General features: G+C 44.8%; 1 protein-coding gene across 1 annotated transcript; it reads right to left on the bottom strand.

The window, feature by feature from the left end:
* Positions 1-7,427: 7,427 nt before the first annotated feature.
* LOC119387632 (60S ribosomal protein L37a) lies at positions 7,428-11,320 on the bottom strand. Its single transcript, XM_037655086.2, has 4 exons — positions 11,178-11,320; positions 10,871-10,999; positions 10,631-10,713; positions 7,428-7,521 (listed from the first exon to the last, which is right to left on the bottom strand). The coding sequence occupies exons 1-4, from the start codon at positions 11,178-11,180 to the stop codon at positions 7,458-7,460; spliced, it is 279 nt and encodes a 92-aa protein (XP_037511014.1). The 5' UTR covers positions 11,181-11,320; the 3' UTR covers positions 7,428-7,457.
* Between the last annotated feature and the right edge of the window lie 69 nt (positions 11,321-11,389).

Below are 11,389 nucleotides of genomic sequence, written 5' to 3'. Positions count from 1 at the left end.
TTTTTACGTTGCAGCCTCAGTAGTGCCTTATATCAGATTTTAAGTTTATGCTTTATGAACACACATTTCTTCCCTCTCTGGATTTAAGAAAGTTTTGTGCTTTTGAAAGTGGTTCTTGCCACTTCATTGTTTGGCATCAGGTGATTAGAATAAGAACCACTAGTGCATACTACAGATGGAATACTATATTGTTGAAGTTCCCGCAGTGCCTCTGGTATATCTCTATAAATGCGATATCGAGAATGCGTCACATATTTTTAAGCAAAGGTTCTGACAAGAACCTGGATTGGATTCCAAATTATCCATTAAAAAGTGGTTTGAAGAATAAGAATGATGCTGTTGAATGAGCACACAGCCACTGAAAATATTTTATAGGCATCCTGAACTGCTCCACGAGTTGTGTGAATATACACGTATTCTGTAGGTAGAGCACACATTTGTGAATTTCTCGGCCAAGTTTTGCAGTTGTCTCTCAACACAACTCGTCGTAACATCTCTTTTTTGAAGACTGGGTTCTCCACACTACTTTTGGAACACCAGATCAATACTCGGCAGACATTGTCTGGCAGTGGCCAAAGGACACTGGCCGTTGGCACCATGTGATAGCATATTATAGTTTCATACTGCTGTATGGGTGATGGTTCTTTTCAGCACAAGCTGCTTGCATGCGCGTATCATCATTTAGATCTGTCAAGGAAGCAACTGTTCGTGCTTTTGGGCAGCCTTGCCAGAAGCTTATCCTGACCACGATTACCATAAGTGTGCCAAAGAGAGAAAGAAAATACCTTCTCCTTAGTACGCAAGCTTTTTTTTTGTTTACGTCAACGAAAGCAAAATAGAAATGTGGGGCTCTTATGCCTGAACACTACAGTTTGATTGAGGTACGCTGTAACAAGGGGCTTCTGATTGAACCATTTGAGGTTCTTCGGAGTGCTCTTTAATTGAAGTGCACAGTTTAGGTACAAGTTTTTCCATCCCTCCCAGAGTGCTGCTGCTACGGGGGTGGGGTCAAACCAGTGTGCTCGAGTACAGTAGTGTAATGCATTGGCACGGAGCCACCATGGCAAGTGACTGCTAACACCCTTTGGAATTTGTAATTCTCTGTTGCCACTGCTTGAAATGTGTACAAAAGACTAAAGGGAACCGACAACCTATCTTTAGGGTACCTGTTTTCTTTAGCCCAATAGAAAGCTTACCAGTCAGGGTGTCTAATCACGGAATGGTAACGCAGAGAACGCCGTGAAATATTTATAGTCAAAATTTTCTATCTGCAAACAGTGGGAGGTGAGTGCGAGAGCAGTTTCGTGATCGTGCGCGGCAGTTTGCTGCACATGCATGCATTCCACGCACATGCACCGCGGCTCAACGTGCTCCACTAGTTGCTGTGAAGGCAGCGCCGCTTCTCAGCATGCTACTTTGAACAGCGAAGCTGTTTAGCAAATCGTTCCTTGTAAGTCGATCTCACAAAACTATCATCTTAACGGGTATGTGTAACTGTGCGACTACCTGTAAACGATAGAGAGAGAGAAACAAACAGACGGAAAGAGAAAAATTCTTGCCAAAAAATGAGCCGAGATTCGAACCTACATACTCTCGATCCGAAGGCAAGCATCCTAACCACCCAGCTATCCAGGCACACTAGTATAGCATAGCCTTGTGTAGTGTAGCAAGGGGGTGGGAAAGGCAAGTGAGGAGGAAAAAGGGGAGGGGAGAGAGTAACACAGAAAGAATGAGAAAGAGAGAAATAGAAATAAATGCAGAAAGAAAAAGAAAGACTGAGACAACATCAACGAAAGAGAAAAAAGGTGGAAAGGAAGAGGAAGCAAGCATTGCGTCGTCCAGATACCGCACCACCTGGCCAAGCCGCGCATGCGCAGTAGCTAAGCCACGCCCACCGATGGAGACATCGCGTGCAACCTCCGCTCTATAGCGCATAGCCTGGCTGCATGCTCTCGAGGAGAAAGCCGCGCATCTCGAAGCTAGACGTGTCGGTCGACGAGGAGTACGAGCGGCGACAGTTCCGTGCTTCGCTGTGCCAAGCCTTTCCACAACTAAGTGCGAACTGCCCGCAATTTTTTTTTTACCTCGTAAGCAGCACAGAATAGAGCGGGCATGGAAATAATATACGTACTCCAATTTCGAGTACTAATTTGGTGCACATGAAAGCATCAGACTACATACAGCAAACTGAACTACTCCAAAATCCAGCTTCAAGGCTCTTCCGCTAGGCTGCGCGACATACCAGTTGTTTGTGACTTCTAAACGTGATTTGAAAATGTAAGTCCTCCTCAGATCGTGAGAATGATGCTTGAATCTGTCACTATAATTCATGGTCTTTTCATATCCACCAGGACCTAATCCAACGTTCTGGCCAGTCGTCGATCTCTTTAAGAAATGCTTCACTATATCTAGAACAATTATTTCACGATACTGTCATTTTCAAATGCTCCATCGTACTCCTATTACTGCTGTACTTTCTGTTACGGCCAACACTTGTTTGCACATGCTACAGCAGCGCTGCTCTGTACAACGTGCCTGTCTCTCCCCTGTACCGACAATACCACTGGATGAAGACCATTGTGGGACTGCTCTGTTTATACCAAGAACTCTTCTGCTTGTACATGTTGCCTTCCAATTCCCAATGTCTAGCACTCGATAATTCGGTTGTGACAGAGATAGGTCAAGGAAAGTAACTTTGACAGAGCTAATAAAACACCAATACGTTGCAGCCACCCGCCAACATACACTTCAATGCTGCCTTCCCAGGAGAAGTGGGGTCACTTGCCACGCTACAAATGTGGGTTCCTTATTCATATTTACCTTGCCGTGATGAAAATAAACATCAAGGGATGCACCAAAAAACGCCAGGCCTGCGCGGAAAGCGCAGCACAGTCGCAGCGAAAGCTGGAAGAGCGGCATTTCTAGAACCCATTGTAAGCTCTCTTAGGGCCACTAATACAAGTACGCCTGCGAGTTACCCACTACGCCATAAATCGTGAAGTTGGGAAGTGCTGACTACACCATTCTTCGTCATTTTGTGGAGAACCGTGGTACCCGCTACACATCTAAGGCATTATGTGAACTTTGTTGGTGCTGTGCTTGATGACAATGAACAATTATGGCTGAGCCCGTTTAAAGCTGGAAGCTTTAAACTAGCCACTAGTTATGCAATTTGCATTGTGTTACGCCCGATCATTATTTCGCTCTGCTACCATGCTATATAACGTTAACGTGAGAAAGAGAGAGAGAGAGGGAAATAACTTTATTGACTGATTGATTGAAATAACTTTAATGAGGTCCTGCGGGACGCGCGCAGTGGGCGACTCCCACGTCAGGACCGTCAGGCCAAGCCCCGAGGAAATGGATCATGGGGGCCTTAAGAGCATCCTTGGCAACTAATACAAATACACTTGTGAGGTACCCACTACCCTAAAAATCATCATAATTTTTGTGAAGTAGGGAAGCAGCCACCATGCCATTTTTTGTCATTCTGCAGAGAACCGTGGTACCCGCTACACATCTGTAAGGCAGGTGCTGTGCCTGTGACGAATTATGGCCGAGTCCTTTGTAATGGGTGGCAAGCATTTAACGACCCACTTGTTGCGCAATTCGTATTGTGTGACGCATGGTTTTTATTTTGCTTTTCTACCACGCGATATTACATATGTTAATGTGGTTCCTTCCCAACATGAAGCCTGCATAGGTCCCTTTCCAACGGAGTTTCAAGCACCGGCGTGCCTCTGTGGTGGAATACTGGACTCCCATGCAGAAGGTCCAGGTTCGAACCCCGTTCTATCCTGGATATTTTTCTTTTTTTTCTTATTTCGCACAATAGTGGTTACGGACACCAGCGGCGGACAACTACAGCGCTAAAAACGGCTGTTGTTGTGATCTCATAATAGCTTTCGCTGTAAAAAGTCAAGGTCTATTTTTCAGACTAACACATGCATCAGATCAAATAGAAAAAAATGAGGGCTCTAGAAGACCACTGAATGAGACTGAGAATCATAAGGCAAATGAACATGAACTGATGAATATTCGTGGCTTACGCTTGGAAGGAATTCAAGTAATAAGGCAATGCATGGGGTTTCTGTGCACTTTTACTGCACTCAGTTTAAAAAAACGCCAGGCCTGCGCGGAAACGCAGCACAGTCACAGCGTAAGCTTGAGGAGCGACGTTCTTAGCGACCATTATAAACGCTTGGGCGAACTAGTGCAAGTACCGATGATAGGTACCCACTGCACCATAACTGTAATCATTTCGTTAAGTTGGGCAGTGCCCACTACCCCATAAAGACTGCAGTATTGTAGCGTGGAAACTTGCATTCACATCTGACTCCTGGAAAGATTAAATTATGTTGGTGCTGGGGCTGCTCGTGGCGTTGATTTTCAGCACATCCATTTTTATTAATGATGAAGTGTTTAAGGAGGTTTAAGAAGGTTTGAGAAAAGGGCTCTTGAGTTGCGTGCAAAAATGTTTCAAATCTCAAAAGAGTGACAAAACTACCCTAGGCCAATTTCGCCGCCCAAAAAAACAAAAACAAAATTAAAAGTGGCCGTTATTCATAGGTCGGCAAACTTACTCATGAGTCAACTCGCTCAGACTCTGATCAGGCCACGAGTCTGAGTCGGAGTGAGTCTGACCGAGGACAGTTTTAGTGAGTCTGGTTGAGGAAAATATTGGCGAGTCTGAGTGCGTCATAAGCGCAAAATATATTTGTTGAGCGAGCCTGAGTGAGCACCTTCTGTTGCCGACCTATGGTCCTATCTACTCGTCTTCAGCATTACTATCATCCTCTTATCGGCTTACGTTATACTCAAGTCTATTCACACGTATCTTAACACACTAGCGTTCATGTGCCACCTCAATATTAATTAATCAGAGGCGTGAGTTGGGGGGGGGGGGTGCCATGACCTCCCCCCGCAAGCTCATTCAACGGAAGTTCGTGATAAAAATATCTCGTGTGAGTCGCATATTTCCTAAAAATGTCCTTACTGGCTTGAAACCACCACAATATCAAAAGGCGTATAGTAGAGCGCCGATAATGTCAGATATTGGCGTTTAAGAGCATTGGCACCATGATCGAAAAATTAATTTTACGCTAACGGACTCATTAGTCAACTCACTCAAGACTCAGTTCAAGCTGCGAGTTTGGCCGAGTAATATGTTGGCAAGTTTGAATTCGAGTGAGTCTGGCTGTGAAAAAGTGTAGCGAGCCTGAGTCCGAGTGAGCCCTCAGAGCAAAATATATTTGAGTGAGTCTGAGTGAGCTCCAATTTTTTGCTGACCTATGGTTATGTGACCCAGACCATCAAGAATGTGGATCCTTCGCATGACCTCACTCGTGCGAAAAAAATTAAGGGATATCCTCTCTTGTGGCATTTGTGGGCCAGTGTTTACTACTCTGAAGAAAAGAAACCTGGGGTCTTGCATGCCAGAGCCACAATACAATTGAGGCATGCCGCAATAGGGTACCCTCGATCGATTTGACAACGTGGGGTTCTTTGTGCCTAGACCCAAGTACATCGGTGTTCTCGCATTTTGCCTCTTTGAAACGCAACCGCTATGGCCAGCAATCCGCCTTCTTCACTGCGCTCCTGCGCATGCGCTCTCCCCAAGCGGAAAAGTTGCGAAACGTCTCTTCATCTCGCAGGCTTTGCTTCTGGCAATGCTGGTTGTCCCGGCCACAACCAAACCCTTACCAAAACAGCAGAGGGCAGCACAGGAAAATGAAAGAGGCAGATTGAACCACCGTGCTCGAATATAGTAGTGTGAAACGTTACCTGCTAAGCTACCACGCGTTTTTGTACTTTGAAGGCAACTTGCCACAAGACCATGTGGAATGCATACAGACACCATGAATTAATCTCAAGTGAGACGATCTTGCTTTCAGTGATAAGTGAATATTTCTAGCTGCCTGTGGCACATTAGAGAAGACCCAGGGCAGCATGCTCGAATTCATGCCATCCACTCACCACTCTACATACTATATCTGCATAGGCGTTATTCCAATACTGTCGAGGAGAAAACTATGCAATTTTTAAGGCAAAGGTGTCTATGTTGTCTATGTCTAGGTGTCTATGTTGTAGGTCCACTCCGAGAGCCGATGACCCCGACGTGATGAAACCGTGATGAACCGCGACGACCCCGACGCGACACCGTGATGAAAAAATCCCTCTGCAGATGCATGCAAAAACAGCTCTGAGCAAGCGAAAAAACACATGCTCATACAGCCGATGCCTCCTTTCAGTTTTACTCTGCAATGTAACAAGTGTTCTCACGCATAAAAGTGAACACGAGTGCACTGTGCATTTACATCAAACTAGGCGCACTTTCCGTGGCATTGGCTGTTGCCGGCGAAGAGGTGAGCAACAGAGCATGCACACCCTTGTGGCTCGAAGGAACAGGCACACATGTATGTATGCCACTGTAGAAAAACTGCATGTCGCTGCTCATGCTTCTGTACGGACGTGATGGCGAAGACAACGGGATCCAGAACCGCGGAAGTGAGATAAGGAATGATTATGGGTGCTACGAGCGGAGCACGTAATATGTGTGAAACACAAAAAGGGGCTTGCACAAGGCACTTGGAGGGTTCAATTCCAAATACATGTACTGCTCATAAAAACTCATCTAGTCTGTCACAAGTGCAGCAAAGCTTCCGCCTTATTGTGTTACAAGCAGCGGTGTGCAAATAATAAAATTTTTTAATACAAATAAGGCAAAAACGCGTCAAATATTAAACATGTCATCACAATCACTGCCATCAACCTATCTTACGACGAAAGCTTCTCTCAATGACGATGGCCATGCGTGCAGCATTTACAATGGGAATGCAGGACAATTATGTACTGAACAGTAAGTAAATACGAAGAACAATGTAATCTTGGGTACGTATTAGCAATGTTTTATTTTAAAAATAAGAATGTGTAGCCATTCGTAAGTTACTTGTACGAATATTCTCCTCTGTAACTGCATATTCGTTGAATATTCGGAAGAATTACTTGTACGATTATTCTCCTCTGTAACTGCATATTCGTTGAATATTCGGGAAGAATTACTTGTACGATTATTCTCCTCTGTAACTGCATATTCGTTGAATATTCGGGAAAGTCCAACTATGCATTTTTGCAACGGAATATGCTTCAAACAAAGAAAATATTTGTCTTCGAATATTAGCACGCTCCTTGTTGCAAAAGTGTAACACTTGCTGAACTTTATTTATTAGACCAGCAGATTTGTCATGATTGCTTCTTTACAACAAATCTCACTAAGGCAAAGTTTCGTTACAGCTGGCCCATAAGCCCATTTTTTACACCCTGAAATTTCTGGAGTAAGGAAGCCAAGAAGTGTGAGCCAAATAACTTCGCAGCTGCAGAATAAAAGTGTGCAAGCCATATAATGAAAATCATGGATCTCAAAGCGCTGGAATCTTTTCAGCGTTTATTTACACACATTACTGCTGCCTTGTCTCCCGGAGACGACGCACAGAGCTCCTCACGGTAGCGGCGGCCGTGGTGCTGAAAGTAAAAAAACACACAAAGAAAATTAGTAGGACATACCTAATTGCCCTTGTCATCACCTTTCACCTATTGTTGACAAATTCAGCCAAACTTTTTGCACCTAAGTAACTGCACATCATTATGCATGCACACTTTATAAGTGATGTCATCTACTATGTTGGACAAGAAGAAGAGACTGGACTAGACAAGTTGAAGTGTACCATAGTGCTTCGGGTGCTTCTGCACTATGCTTTTTTAGCCCCGGTCAAATATAGTTCAAAGACCGGGCTTTTGGAAAGTGCATATGCCGCAGTACAAAGCCCTTATTCTTTTTGCTGTAACCTCTGCAATGTTTATCAGTGGTGGCCAATATGCATGCGACGCCATTAGTACACACGGCACAAAAGAATATGGGGGACGTAAACTGCTAGCTTGCTAAATAAGCCATGTGTCATTTGCAAATTCATAGCAACATTGTTCAGTGGCACCAAATCAATCAATACACTATTTGCATCATACTGCCCCGAGAATGTCCATTGTGCGAGTGCTCATCAATCCAAAATATGCGGAGACATGTCTATAAGATTATTGCTCTCATCGTGACATTGATTTTGTGTGAAGTTCATCAGCCTCGGAAGGCTGATGAACTTCAGTAAGTATATGGAAGTGATGCTAGAGTTTGTCTAAGCCTTGATAACACTGAAACAGACAAATACGTCCTGTTAATGTTTGTTTCGTCACGTTTCCTTCATATGCCTTAAAGGGCCCCTAAACAAACTCCAATAATTTATTAACATTTCAAGTAAACGCGCGCATCGAGTCAGAATGCCGTCATGATCAACAATGGCAAACGCGGTAGCACTAAGAGCCGAGGGCGCCCCACAAATTCCAAGAAACAATCCCTTCTCTTCTCCTGTGCCTTTTGGCATTCCCCATCCCCTTCAAGAGGTACTGACACAAAATTTCACGGGCGAGATAGCCTATGGGATCGATTCCCGTGAACATGCGTATATCATCTGCAAAATATCAACAGCGAATATGACTTGGAAGGTATTTTATATGAATTTTGAAGTTCGCGTCTGCGATCCAGCGCTATACGCCGCACCTCGCAGCATTGACAACCTTGAAAGTGACTCGACGGTGACCCCGCTACTTTCCCGACGTCACCACGCTGCAGCTGGTAAAACAAGTCATGATGACGTCGTAGCTGCCATTTCTCCTTTACCACGGTTGCACCAGCAGACTACTTTTCAGCAGCTGCTCGCGAGTCCGTGGCCGCGGTGCATGCGTTGAAAGTTTCGTGTTTAGTGACACTGCTTTCCAGTTTCCTGTTCGAAAGAACTTCTCGATGCAGACCGTGCGGAAGTGCATCACATATGTGTGTGGTCACGTGGTCGAGCGTTGCACACACTAGGTGGTGATAGTTGCACCAGGTGGCTTGTCATTTTTGGAGCTCTCTCAAACTGAAACTGGTAGGCAATGAGGAGCCTGTAATTAACTATCTGTCACGCACTGCAGCAAACGATGTGCCGTGTAATGACTAACAGGCCCCCAGCAACACATTGCAGCAAAAAAACGCGAGGCCAAAACTTCTGTGTCAGTACCCCTTTAACATTCGCCGTGACGTCAACATGTCTGCGTGACATGTACAACATCTATTTGTCCGTTCGCAGGTACGCACGCTTGCTGCTTTTCCCCCTTGGACGGCGAGGATAAGCGCTCGGCCAAGAGGAGAGATGAGCCAACAAAAGGAGCATAGCGAGAGAAAGAGTGAAACTAGCGAAGGCATCTTTTGTATCATCAAACGCGTGTAACTCCGCTATTATGACACCGTTTCGAAAAATTCTCACAGCTAAGTGTTCGCTGTAGAATCGTGCACAACTGCAACACCACAACAAAATTTCGACATCGGGGTGGTTTAGGGGCCCTTTAAGAAATCTGTGCCAGCATGTCTTACCAACTAGCTCAAACAAAAGCTCTGCTGCATCGGACATAAAGAGTGCCCAGCCCTATAATTCAGCAAAGGGGCCACCATCTTAAATCGAAGACATGCAATACAGAATACATACAAGAGCACCCGTAGTGCCTGTTCTATCTGGATCTTGTCAGGTGACGACTGAATGCCAACTAATCAACATCGACAGGCAACATGACTGCTGTGAGAATGACATTCTTGAGCTGTCACTTTTAGAGATCAAACACTTCTGCGAGATATTGACGCAGCGTGCATTCTGTGCCAAATCGCCGGAGAATATTGCTTTATCTCTTCGGCAAACTAAATATCTCCAAGTGGGCAACATACAATTGGGGCTGACTACATGTGCTCCATGCAAGGTTTCAGCTACTACCACTGTGGTAATGCTTGTCGCCACATTGTGTGTGTGTGTCTCCAACCTGCTTTTCAAAATGAAGTTTTCTAACCTTTCTCACAATGTGCCTCAAACTGACTTCCGTTGATTGGTACTTCATTTGTCAGTGACACATTTTAATGGATGCTTCAAGTTCCTACAAGAGTGCTAAGCACATTTGAATAACTGTTTGACTATTGCAAGTGTGGCTCTCAAAAACAATCAAAAGTAGTGAAACCCCCTTTCTCTGTCAACTCAAAATGAGCCCCAATGCAAGTTTGTGACATATAGTGTAAACATCGAAAATGTCTACACACAGCAGGTAGCACTTCTACCAGATGTTATTTAAACTATTGATCACACTGATCAATTTTCAATTGATCTTGTTGCACCACTAAGTTGTGAGCACGAAAATACAGCTTTGCTATTGGAAGATCACACACGCACAGCATAGTTGGATACAGCCACAGTTGTATTGTTAAGATTCAGCTTGTTTTGCCGTCCTGTTACAGTAAACGGAGCTTCACTAAGCACAGACAATGCAAGGGGCGAACTGCCAATGCGCCAACTTGCACAACTCTGCAAGAATCTACGATTATCCTCTTCAAGCAAGTACTGCGTTGTCGATCGCAGTTAGACTGCAGCTGTCATCTACAAGCAAGTATGCAACACGAAAGCCACGCGACTTCAAGGTATAATTATTTCTGTTAGGGTTCACGTAAGCATCGTATTGATCACTGGAAAAACTCAAATCACGCACGTTTCATACGTATGCTCACCTGAAAACGTAGGCGCCACCGGCAACAGTCTTGCGGCAGGACCGACACTTCCAGATCCCCACACAGGTGCGCTTCATTGTATCCTACAAAGCAAACGCAACGTAAGTTTTACTTTTCTGCATTCATTTTTACGCAATGTGCCCCGGCGAAAACACGTCCACTGGTGGAGGTGAAACAGCCTCAATGAAAGCGCTCACAACACGCGCACTTCCATGCATGTATCGGTAACGTTTCACTCACCTTGCCACAGAAAGTGCAGGTATATTTAGCATGCTGGGTTATTTCAATCTTCTTCGCCATTTTACGAAGAGAGGCACCGTATCGGGTTCCATACTTGCCGACGATTCCGACCTTCTTGGTCCTCTTTGCCTGAAATTGAAACGAGTGCGGCGATCATCAACCGGCAATATACAAGTGCGCGAGACGCCAAAGTCGTAAAATCGACGTTTCTAAAAACGCATGGAGGTTTACTCGATCCTATCGTGAATCATTTTCGAGGCAATGTATACAAGAAAAGTAGATTAATTTAGATTTGCTCGGGTCTTACCATTTCTGCCGAACCTGTCGGAAACGACGCTGACTGGGAAAGGGAGCGTGGTGCGTGTTGTTGCTAGACGGTCTGAAAGCTTGCGACAAATTTGTCGCTATGTGCACGATGTTTGCAACATGGCGGCTATGACGTAGTTTTGCGCCCCAAAATGTGGTGCCTCAACACACAAGAGCATAGCCTTCGAGAGTTGTAATTGTTACTCAAAGTAT

The sequence above is a fragment of the Rhipicephalus sanguineus genome, chromosome 3 (assembly GCF_013339695.2).
Source record: "Rhipicephalus sanguineus isolate Rsan-2018 chromosome 3, BIME_Rsan_1.4, whole genome shotgun sequence".
NCBI lineage: Eukaryota > Metazoa > Arthropoda > Arachnida > Ixodida > Ixodidae > Rhipicephalus > Rhipicephalus sanguineus.
This window is presented reverse-complemented; position numbering and strand designations above follow the sequence as displayed.